At 60.8% G+C, this 12,316-nt stretch overlaps 1 protein-coding gene across 3 annotated transcripts in view; it reads right to left on the reverse strand.

The window, feature by feature from the left end:
- The window catches only part of PHACTR3 (phosphatase and actin regulator 3), a 178,791-nt gene that overhangs the window by 22,257 nt on the left and 144,218 nt on the right, over positions 1 to 12,316 (reverse strand). For all 3 annotated transcript variants that reach the window (XM_006141851.3, XM_006141852.3, XM_006141850.3), the window contains exon 8: positions 10,273 to 10,426. In XM_006141851.3, coding sequence (XP_006141913.1) covers positions 10,273 to 10,426 — 154 coding nt within the window. The remainder of the gene's footprint in view (positions 1 to 10,272; positions 10,427 to 12,316) is intronic.

Genomic DNA, 12,316 nt, shown 5'->3' on the forward strand with positions numbered 1-12,316 from the left:
GCCCGCACGGCTGCTCCAGAGAGGCCAGGCTTCTTCGTTCTCCACCGAGCACCAGCTCATCAAGCGCAGACTCAACAGCAAGGACTATCAGTGACCGGACAGGGAGGGCCCCAGGATGTCAGCACAGACAGAACCGCAGAGGTAGAGCGAGCACAGACCATTCCAGGCAGCCGCAAGGTCCACAATGAAAGCACGACAGGACAAGGTGACAAGGGAGGCGGGAGGTGTGTCACCGGGGAGGCTGTCAAGCAAGGTCCTTCTGGGGTGATGACATTTGACCTGAACCTTGCATGACCAGAGGCAACTGTGTGTGGCTCGAAGCCCACAGCAGGCAGCATGGAAGCCCCTAGTATCAGGCCCGTGGCCCCTGCCAGTGGTCTCTCCCTAGCCCTCCCTGGGCCCTGGGCCATCACGGACCAGAGACCTCGCTAAAGCTGTGCTGTGCAGCTTTCGGGATCCTCCTGGGGCCACTCCCCACCTGGCCAGGGTGCCCTTGCCACGAGCCTGCAGGTGAGCTCATACCTCTCATTTGTCCAAACGCCTTCCGAATATCACCTGGCCTCTGCTGCCCAGACCCCAACTCTTTCTATCTCTGCTGGATCCAGCCCCCACAGCCCCAACTTCTGCAGCCAGTCCCTGGCTAGGCCCGCATGGTCTGTAGTCACTTGGTTCCATGCGACAACTGGGGTGGATGGGCCCTCACGACTCTCCTTTCCCACTCGTCTGAAATCCACCAGTGGGCATTCCCACAGTGGGAGCTGTTGTAACCAGCAGGAAGAGGCCCAGCGAGACTGCGCTCACGCTGGCTGGCCTGGCGTGGACCTCGCCTCTGGCACGCCTGCTCCTGTGGGACGCTGTCTCAGCTCAGTGTGCTCTGTCCCCTAGGGCTGAAACTGAGCTGCCTCATCGCAAGCACATCTGCAGGAGAGCATCTCCGAACTTGCTGTCACTGTGCCCTGCTCCTCCTGCACATGCTGACAGCGACATGGGAGGGGGCCTCCGTGGGGCCAGGCCTCGAGGCCCAGAAAGGGCACACGCAAAGACTGAGCAGAACTCAGACCACACATCCTGAGCCCCTACAAGGATGTTGCCACAGGGGCAGGCACTGTGAGGTCCCCACGCCGCAGGGGAGAAGGGGCGAGCAGCCACCCACCGCCCAGCACAGCCCGACTTAGGGTCCCTGCTCTCTCCCGTGCGGGCCAGATCCTGCCCTAGCGAGCAGAGGGGTGACAAGTGCCGCGTCATTACCGTCAGCTTCCACCGCCTCCTCTCAAATGGGGAGAACGATGCCAAGCCCGCACATTCTGGGGACCCAGCGAGAGGGTGCACTGCCCAGCCCTGCACCCTGTCAAACACGAAGCACCAGGGAAGGCTGGGTGCAGAGAGCCAGGCCGGCCCCAGACTGAGCGGGACCTGCTCCCTGCTGTGGCAGGGGACCCAGGTGCAAGGTCACGTGTTCTTTGCAGTTCCCCCCAAGTCCTTTAACTGAAGCTGACAGAAGCGGGAAGCGGAGTTAACGTGCACAGGCTGCTGCCCGGGCTCCTCCCACCGACGCCTTGTCCCCGGCACGTCCCTCTGGGTCACCGTGCACACGGCTGCCATGGCAGTGGGGATGCAGAGCCCTCGCCAGGGGTGGGACCATTGCGTATTCCCGAGTACTGCTTCCAGGTGGTAATGATAGTACTGCCAAGGGCACTTAGCAGTCACACCGGGCCGCTGTGGCGTGGTGGTGAAGGCGGCCGATTCCACACGGCCGGTTGTGTGGTTTGCACTCTGGCCCCGGTGGCTTGAACAACCTGCTGGTCACATGTATGTTTGTGCCCTTGTGGCATGACCGTTCCTCCTCGCTCCATGCTCGCCCTCTGCCTCTGTCACCTGACCGATAGCAAATTTTTAAAGTGTCACGTTCGTTATATCAGCAGCTGTGAGAGCCATCACAAGTCTGGGTCCCCAACCACCCTGTCCACCAGGGACACACGGGACCCTGTCCGCGGGGCGGCTGTGGCATGAGACCCTGCCAAGGACGCTCTCGCTCTTTCTCTGTCTCTTTTTCATGCCATGGTTTTTAAAAATCATATTACTAAAACATTCATGGATTTATCAGGGACGAAGGTTCGTGTCATTACGTAGTGTGTATGCAGTTACGGGTGACATCAGGGACAAAGGTTCGTGTCATTACGTAGCGTGTGTGCAGTTATGGGTGACTCGTTCACACACGTCTGTCAGGGATTGCGCTCCCTCCTCCTGAACCGCACTGACGACCTACTGTGCGCTTTGGTAGCTGGTCTTCCCTCCTGTCTCACTCACTGCGTCTTCCCTTCTTCTTTCTTCAATATTTTTGGAAACGTGAATAACCCGTAAAAACCGGCACGTGGGAAATGCTCACTGTACAACAGCGCCACCTGAGAGCGACGGCCTTGAGGCAAACTGGAAGCCTTCCACGGTGGGAGGGGACAGGGGCTGACAGCCGGCATCCCCGGCCGCTCCGCAGAACAAGTGTCTGAGCACTGGGCAGCGACAAGGAACGTCCTTCAGATGCCACGTTGGGCGGCAAAATCCCGGCACACAGACAACATTGTTAAAAAGCCTGTATTTTTACTTACTTTTTTGTTTTAAAGATACTTCTGCTATAGGGCGCATGCGCTCACTAGAGAGAGAGAGAGACAGAAAGCGAGAAATCACCCCCCAAGGGGGATGGCCACATCAACCCCTTCTCCTCCATTCTCCTCTCAGGATCTTGGGCACACAAGAATAAGTGCCCGGCGTGAGTTTTAAGCCACTGGGCCTGGGACTCGAACTGCAGTAGACCATGTGGGAGTCCAGAGATGTAACCATGACACCATCTGCTGTCCCTTTATTTACTTTTTTAGAGCTAAAAGTCTAAAATGGATTTGCAACTTTGTATAAGAAATACACTCCATAAAATGGAGACTTAAAGAAATTCAGGCAAAAGTCAAACCCAGATAGCACTCAAAATGATACAATACGATTGCCATAGGGAGCTGCACTCCTGACTCCGAGCTTCCTAGTGGCCAAAGCAAAAAGGCCAACAATTAATTACACACTTTGCATTCTCCTTAAGATACTGACATGCCAGCTGCTAAGCAGAAGCCCAGCTTATGTTGATGCTGAAATCCCAGGAACAGTCTTCCAAGGGGCTTGAGGGAGGAGATGCAGTATGTAAGTTGGCAGAGACATCTGGGAGGGGGGAGGTCTGTAAAAATATACTCCTATTCCAGAGACCCAGAGCAGGCCTAGGACTGTGATTTCACTGAGCGCCAGGGGTCTGGACGTGCAGTCTGATGCTGAACGAGTTTTCCTCACTGGGAAATGGGGCACTAATGGTAGCTCCCCGAGAGCTCTGCAAGTCGGTAACGGGCTTGAGGCGCTGGGCAGCGGCAGGCACACAGAGCACGTGGGGGCCTGCCAGCCTGGACACCACGGCCCCTGCTCCCAGCTGGGTTAAGACTGCAGGAAGGACTAGGGGCAGCAGATGAACTGGGCCCACCCTGGCCCTCTGTGTGGGCCCAGGAAGGGAGGGGGGCTCCCTGGGCTGTGCCGACCGTGGCCACCTGGAACAGCGCGGTCTCCCACCCCCGCAACCAAGCTGCAACGCTTCAGGGAGGACATGCTTGGGGTGGTTAGAAGTAACCACCTGGCCCTCTCGGGCCAGACCGCGGTGGGCGCGGGCCGGTCCCCTTCAGGCAAATGGCCGTCACCACTGCCGCAGCGTGAGTGGGTGCCGGGGCTTCCACCCTGGGTGCTGCAAGCAGCTACAAGGCAGCTGGGCCCTTTCGGGGAGAGGGCAGATTGCCACAGGCCCCGCTCCCCGGCCTCTCTGCCCTCGGGGGGTCCCAGAGCAGGTGCACAGTGGAGCAGAGACCACTTTACCCAGACACGCCCTGGGAGGACCCAGGAGACAGCACACGAAGGCACTGGGGACAAGCACAGCGACTCAGAACGAAACGCCGATTTTCTCCGGAAGCAGACGCACGTCGCCATGGCAACCCAGAGGCTGAGCTGTTCAGCCAGAGGTGGGAGAAGACTCCGAGAGGGGCGAGACAAAGCTAAGGGATCCAGGGAGCCATTTCTGTGGGGGAGTCGGTTGTGCCGGCCAGGAAGGCCATGGCCGACCCTGGGGGGAGCTTCTCGGCCACCATTCTCCGTGTCTAGTTCTGGGGTGGCTTGGGAGCTTGGAAACACGATGACGAACGTCCCACTTTGAGGTCCAGGATCAGTGGGAGTCTGAGGGGCACAGAACGTCTGGTCCCGGGGGCTGTGCTTCAGGGCCTCTTAGGGAGGGCCCTGGGAGGTGCTCCTGCAGCCCCCCCTTACCCCAGCTCCCCATACCCCAGGACAGGAGGGGTCCCCACCCACAGGCTCTGCAATGCAAGCACTAGCAATGGTGAAGTGCTGTTGACCCACGTGTTACAATTGCTACTCACTTCTCGATGTCCGAATCAACTCGCTTCTATCTAGCCGGACGGAACCTGGTTCGGCTGTCAGACAGAAAACCACTAACGGCCGGCAGCTGCCAACGACAGGCTGAGGAAGGGAGTTTTCAAACATGGTTTGGGCGAGATGAGCCTGTTCGGGCCAGGGTCAGGACCAGGGTGAGCAGCAGGGTCAGCCGGCGACTCTGCCCTGTGGCCGCTGCCTACGTGTGAGAGCAGTTTCAGCGGCACCCGGCCGAGCCTGTCCATCTGCACCACGCCTGCAGCTGCCGGCACACTACGACGGCGCCGTCTGGAGCAGGTGCCACGGCGACAGCACGACCCACAACGCCGGAGAGTGCCCTCTGACCCTTCTCAGGAGAGGTTTGGTGACTCCTGAAGCAAACGACTGGCAACCTGGCACCTACAAATCTCAACTTCCATCCATGAAAGAGAAGCATGTAGGACAAGCAGGAGGCCCAGGGAGGGCTGTGCCAGTCACGTCGCCGGGAAGGGATGGGAGGAGCAGCCCCGAAACGCGGGTGAAGTGTGTGAGCGGAAGACACCACACGCGGACGAGCACTGAAAGTGCCCGACGCCCCGGGGTTGGGGTTGGGGTCGGGAAGCGGCCTGCTGGGCTCCCCCCGCCGGGTCTGGCCATGGCCGAGGCCGAGCAGTGCCAGCCTGAACGTAACTGGGCAGCGACTTCGAGAGTGATCTGGGTGCCCTGCAGAAAGGAAGGAGGGCGTGCCTGGTGACGGGGGACCCTCTAGGAGGCTCTGGAGGAACTCTTCCCTCCCTGGGAGGAAGCACGGGTGCTCCATCAGCGTGGGAGCTGGGTGCCCTATCAGTGTGGGTGCCCCGTCAGCATGGGAGCTGGGTGTCCCTGTCAGCGTGGGAGCTGGGTGCCCCGTCAGCGTAGGAGCTGGGTGACCCATCAGCGTGGGAGCTGGGTGTCCCCATCAGCGTGGGAGCTGGGTGCCCCGTCAGCGTAGGAGCTGGGTGACCCGTCAGCGTGGGAGCTGGGTGTCCCCGTCAGCATGGGAGCTGGGTGCCCCATCAGCGTGGGAGCTAGGCAAGAGAAACAACAGGGGAAAGAGAGAAGACCCGGACGCCCCAGGTCTCAGGACTGCTGGCCGAGAAGAGGTGTCCTCAGTGCGAATGAGCCAACCACGACCCGTCACCTCTTGGGCACCTCACAGGGACAGGGCTGGGGCAAAGGAGCTTGGACCTCACGCTCCGATTTCTCTCAAGCCCTCATGCACACGCAGCCATACAAAAGAGCCATGTGGACAGAAAAGGGTGGAGAGGGCGGGGGTGACGAAGCCCCTGGATTCAGCATGGTGTGACCACTGGGAGGGCCAGGCGGGCAGGCCGGGAGCGAGACAGAGGATCTCCCTGGGGAGGTTTCCTGCCAGCTGGGTTTCGGGGACCCTGTCTCCGCTGCCTGGCTCGCACCCTGGTGAGTGCTCCAAGTGAGGTGCGACAAGGCACTGGGGTCGTCTGCCAGCACGCTCTGCAGACGCCGCCGAGCAGACAGCTTGGCCTCGGGAGAGCGTGCAGGTCAGGCCAGCTTCCAGCCGGACTTCCTCGCCGGGGCAACAGAGAGGCCGAAAGGACACGAGGGAGTGGCTTTCTCCTCCGAGAGTCAGTGCCACCTGGTGATCTCCGCACCTGAAGGACACGGCCCAAGCTGGGAGCAGTCACGGTGCCGGCCCTCACACACACGCCTGGCAGCTGGATGCCGTCACCCATGGTTGGGGGCTGGATCTGCAGCAGGATGACCCGTGCCCGCCCAGTCATAGTACCCGGACTCCAGTGGGGGCCGGCACGCTGCCCCCATGGCGTCGGCGGCTGGGCTTTCCCACACGGCCAGGTGCTGGCCTCCCACTCTGCCTCGCTGCCGTCTGTCTGCAGGGCTGTCCCCTCCCCAAGGGTGGCCATGGTACTGCTCATCCACGTTCACTCCCACACCCCTTGGTCATGGTACACGGAGGGGGACCCGGGCTCACAGCCAGCTGATCTGGAGGGCAGGCCACTGGCCACAGTTCAGGGAGGGACCCAGCGACCTGAGCCTGGCCAGTGAGCAAAGTCCTCTGCTTTGGCCATGGTGTCTGGTTGAGGGACAGCATGTGACTCGAGCTTGACCAATCAGCTCGTTCCATCCCCGGGCAACTGTGGCTGGTTAGGAATGGCCACCTAACGTAAGTTTGGCCAGTAAACCCATCCGGCCCCCGATCAAGGTGAACAGTTCAGGAACGGGCACCTCGCCAATCCAGTGAGGCTTATTCTGGAATACGTCCCAGGCCGGAGCAAGGAGGCCTTTCTCTGCTGCAGCCTTGTGGCTGCCGCACCCTGGCTGTGCGGTGAGGTGGCCAGAGAGAAAGCCAGCAGGGCAAAGCAGAGTCGAGAAACAGAGACCGACGCCTATCCACGTCGTGTGGGTGCCTGGATCCAGCCGTGCCTGCACAACACTCAGGTGTCGCACGGTGTCTGACACACCGCAGGCACTAGCGCACAGCTGCTGAGCGTACGGCAGGTGGACGGCGCATTCGCTGACGGAAGGAGAGGAGAAGTTTGCCACGTGGGAGAGGCAGAGGAGGGCGAAGTCACCCGCCGGGGCTCCAGGGTAGGCAGGCGCTTCCACTGCCAACACACCCCCTTGGCGGCCCCTCCTCTGGGCCTCAGGACACCTTCACAGACAGGCAGAAGTCGCTCTCCCCCCTTCTTTAAGGCAGCAGACATGGCTCTGGCATCAGCCTGGAATTCAGGCGTCCACCATCAGGTGAGACCGGGCTGCTTTAAGGCAACGCACGCTGTCATCGAGGGGCCCCTCAGCTCCCATCGCTCCGCCCCGACAGCGGCCGCAGCTGGAAGCACTGCTTCGCCGTCCTTCACTTCACAAGAGGTTTGCCCCGTGGGAGAGGCAGAGGAGGGCGAAGCCACCCGCCGGGGCTCCAGGGTAGGCAGGCGCTTCCACTGCCAACACACCCCCTTGGCGGCCCCTCCTCTGGGCCTCAGGACACCTTCACAGACAGGCAGAAGTCGCTCTCCCCCCTTCTTTAAGGCAGCAGACATGGCTCTGGCATCAGCCTGGAATTCAGGCGTCCACCATCAGGTGAGACCGGGCTGCTTTAAGGCAACGCACGCTGTCATCGAGGGGCCCCTCAGCTCCCATCGCTCCGCCCCGACAGCGGCCGCAGCTGGAAGCACTGCTTCGCCGTCCTTCACTTCACACGTGGGGACCGGAGTCCAGGGAGGCCACCCAGGGGTCCCGGCCACTCAGCCAGGAACTGGGCATGGCAGCCAGTGACCATGCAGGGCTAGGACAGGCTCACGGCGTCCATGGCAGGACCCAACTGGGGCGGTAGCTGCAGGAGTCCACCAGTATCAGGACAACGGGCCCCAGATCCTCACAGGCCCCGAGGTCTCCCATATCCTCCTGAGCCCACGGGCTGACATTCTTCCTGCTGTACTTAGAGCCCCAAAGGGTCCACATCTGGGTGCATGACCTGACTGGACCCCACAGGCCAAGAACCCCTGCAGGTCGAGCCGAGGCCAGACTGGTGCTAAGCGTGGCACGCCCCACGCAGCCGTGAATGGGGCCATCCCAGCACCCCTAACACAGAGGCGACACGGCAGCATAGCTGTTGTACCCCAGCATGGCGCTGACACCCCTGGCACGGCGCTGACACCCCTGGCACAGCTGTGACACCCCTGGCACAGCTGTGACACCCTCGGCACAGCTGTGACACCCCAGCACAGCTGTGACACCTCAGTGCAGTGGTGACACCCCCAGCAGAGCTGTGACACCCCCACCCAGCATCTCAGGCAACTCAGCACAGCTGTGACCACAGCTGCATTCCCCAGAAGTCAAGGTGCCCATGAGATGCCCGAGGTTGGTCCCGAGGTGAGCTGGGCCACAGCCCATGTGCCCTGGCCCTCTGGAGAGCTGCAGCGGCTCCCGTCCCAGGTCTGGCCCTGAGCAGTCCGGCTGCACGTCTGCCCTCACGGTCGTCTCCCTCGTGTCTCTGAGCAGGTGTGCGCATCCATACCTCGCACTGGTGTCTCCAGGATGCGTCCGGTGCTGGCCTCTCCCTTTCCCTCAGGGCAGGTGTCCCTGGCCTGCTCTCCTCCCCCAGCCCCTGGCCTGCCCATCCCACCCTCACCTGTGCTTGTCACCCTCTCTGGGGCGTCCTCTGGCTCCCTAGGAATGAGCCTACCCCTGCAGCTCCCTCCCCTTCCTTCCCACAGGGTTCGCCCAGCATCTTCGATGGACCCAGCACAGAGCAGGTGTCCAGATGCGGGGTCAGCACGAGGTGGGCCTGGCCTCTCTCTGCTGGAAGGGCCAGACTCTGGGGTTTAAGAAAGAAGAGCAGGGCCAGCAGATGGCGGAGTGGTTACATTGCTGGACTCCCACATGACTGACTGCGGTTCAAGTCCCGGACCTGGTGGCTTGGCACTCACGCTGGGTGAAGGTAGTTTTTCACTTCCCCCTCACTGTCTCTGCTCTCTCTGGTAAGCACACACACACCCTGAGGCAAAAGCCTCTTAAGAAAACAATAATACAGAAGAGGTGGACTCGGGTGTCTGGGCACTACTCTCCTGTCCCAGCTCCGTGGACAGCAAGGAAGACGAGGGGCCGCCAGAGCCTGCACAGGAGGCCGGTCATGTGTCCCCTCCGACAGTGCATGGGGCTCTGCCCGGCCTGCCACCTGACGCCAGGGAAGGCAGAGGCCCGCCTGCTGCCAGACCAGTCTTCCCGAGTCTTCCTCTGGGGACTGGGATGGGGCCTGCGCTCCGGCTGCCTGGACACAGTGGCTCGGGCCCTCGAGAAGAACCCAGAGAGCACCCAACACTGAAAGCCACCATGACTCAGCTCTGCCCCCAGTCGGTGGCAGCCTTGCTTCTGGAACATTCTCTCAGGTGCTTGCTGTGTTCCAACAACAGGCCCCAGCCACTAGGACGCAGCATGTCTCGTGCCCCGCCCCCAGCACCGTGGACCCCCTGCCCAGCAGGGCAACCCCACAGGCCACCTGGATGTGCTCACTCAGCACCAGACAGCAGACGGGTGGGCTCGGTGCATCCATGAACACGCGTGTAAACACAGACACACAGCCTGCCCCGACCTAGGTGCCTCAGTCTACACCCTTCCAGGCTCCCAATGGTGCCAAAGCAATGCGCGCTCCACAGAAACTGCATTCCGGACTGCGAATGTCCTTCCTGGGCTGGTGACATGCGGAGGGACCGTCCACGAGGCTGCATGGCACAGTGAGTCCCTGCTCCTGGCCGGGGACTCACGAGAGCAAGTGAGCGGGTCTCCACAGAGCACGGCAGTCGGTGACCACGCGAAATAGGGGCAGCAGCGCGAAGCAGGCTCTGTGTCCGATCCCTCTACCGGCCGCAGGCAATGCGAGAGGTCTGGGCACATCCAGGCAGGCCAGGCGAGGCCGCCATGCTCCCGGGTCGGGGCGTTAAATGCACCTGGCCCACCCGATCGTCTGGACTTCGATGGGTTGTGGCGTGCCACCCCGGCCTAAGCTGATGCACATCTGTACGTGGCTTTCTTGAACAACATGAAAGACTGGCAGTACCACAGCCACAGTCTTGCAGAAGAGCCCCCGGATGGAGGTACGGCCCCTACAGACCTGCTCAGTCCTCAGCCAGGACTCAGCGGGCCCAGGGACAGTTTTGATGGTCAAGGTTGGGGGCGCCGTGCAGAGACCAGGGATGCTGCTAAGCCTTCCCCCAGGAGCAGGGCTGCCCCACGGTGGAGGACCACTGCCCCCGTGTGGACAGTGGCAGGGGCGGGAGGCAGGCCAGCAAGGCCGCCACTTACTTGGAGAGCTTCATCTCAATCTGCTGCCGGATCTCCTGCCTCTCTTCATCGGTCCTCTGGGGGAAAACGTTCCGGTCCTCCAGCTCCTGCTTGCTGGGCCGGGTCCTTAGCTTCACCGCCAGCAGCTCCATCTTGCATCTCCGCGGCAGTGTCCCTAGGGGGCGGCAGGGACAGGGACGAAGAAAACAAGCCTCAGTGGCACGCTGGCTGTGAGTTGGCTACCCGCCCATCCGAGGGAGGACTTGACCAGGGCAGCGGCCCGGACCGCGTAGACACGCACTTGCCAGTGCGTGCTGCCTTCCCCTGGGCTGGAGGGGCGCCAGTTCTCTGTCCACTAAGCCCCTCCATGGGCCACGCGCCCCATGAGGGTCATACGCCTGGTTCCCAGGAAGCATCCTGGTCAATGCTCACTGTCCCAGGGTGATTATTTATTTATTTATTTATTTAGAGCGATTTTTGCTATAGAGTGTGTGTGCTCGCTGGAGAGACAGAGAGAGAAAGAAAGACCAAAAGCGAGAAATCACCCCCCGGGGGGATGGCCACACAGCATTCCCTTCTCCTCCATTCTCCTCTCAGGATTTTGGGCATGCATGCACACGTGCCCAGTGTGAACTTTGAGCTGCTGGGTCCAGGACTCAAACCGTGGTTACCTATGTAGGAGTCCAGTGACGTAACCATTACACCATATGCTGGTAACCCTAGGAGTTACCTACTTTTCGTTGCAAAAGTGTCTGAGTTTGGACCATAACTGGCATGGTGACTTCACGCTCCCCTACTCACCCGCACCGTTCCTACCACTCTCCCACTCCTGGCCACATGCGTCTCCTTTGAGGTCTTGGGGTGCCGACCTCGGGGTTTTTGTGCCGCCTCCTTCCTCTGATTCCTGCTCTGCTCTGCCCGGACTGTCCGGGCTGGCACCTCCTGAACAGCATGGCTGCACTCGAGCTGGGCCCAGTGCACACCATCAGTCCACCCTATTCAATTCCTTCCGTAACCAAAAGTTCCCTTTTTTTGTCTTTAGTTTATTGTTTTCATAAGAATGGAGGCAAAGAGGTGGGGCAAAGGAGAGAGAGAGGCACCTTCCACAGGGTCTCGCTCTGCGACCCCCCACTTTTTCCACCAGCCAGGTTGCGGGGCGTGTACCTAGCATGTACAGGTCCACCAGGGAACTGAACCCACAGTCTTACATGTGAATCCACGTCACAAGAGCAGTGTTAGCACAGTGTCAGCAAGCTAGCCCTGGGCTCTTTCTTGGTGACTTATCACCTGTCGCCTCCTCTGGACCCAAGTTTGAGTGGTCTGCTCTCCTGTGGCTATCAGAGCATACTGCGGCGAACTTGGGCGGTGTCAGCGTCAGCCAGGCGAAGTCCGGCCTTTGTGTTCAGCATGTTCGGAATCAACTGAGTGAAAGCGGATGCAGGGAAGACCTAGGGCACAGGCTGTTAAATTTACACAAGAGCAACACGAGGGCTCAGGAGTGTGTGCAGGTCCCTCAGGGTGCACCAGCAGATGTGGGTGAGCTGGTAAGGTGCTCCCCCGACGACAGTGGCCCGCCTTCCCTGCCCAGGGAGCGGGTGACTGCCTGTCAATAGCGCAGCAAGACGCGCAGTGCAGATGCGCAGTGCAGACGCGCAGTGCAGACGCACTCTGCAGCTCTCAGGGCTCAGACGGGCCTCAGTGCTGCTCTCCGCAGCTGACAGCAGACTTTCCTCTCAGGAAAGCGACTCCCACAGGGATGCCAACCCGGGGGGTGAGGGGGGACTCAAAGCAAGAAAGTGTGTCTAGGACCAGCACTTGGCGTAATGGCTATATCACTGGACTCCATGGAGTCGACTGCAGTTCGCGTCCCGGATCCGGTCGCTTAAACTCACGCTGGGCGCATGTGTGTGCGTGCCCAAGATCCTGAGAGGAGAATGGAGGAGAAGGGACTGCAGCGTGGCCATCCCCCTGGGGGTGATTTCTCGCTTTCTGTCTCTCTGTCTCTCTCTGTCTGTCTGGCGAGTGCATGCGCCCTATAGCGAAAACCTCTCCAATAAATAAATAA

The sequence above is a fragment of the Tupaia chinensis genome, unplaced genomic scaffold (assembly GCF_000334495.1).
Source record: "Tupaia chinensis unplaced genomic scaffold, TupChi_1.0 Scaffold000066_1, whole genome shotgun sequence".
NCBI classification, from domain to species: domain Eukaryota; kingdom Metazoa; phylum Chordata; class Mammalia; order Scandentia; family Tupaiidae; genus Tupaia; species Tupaia belangeri.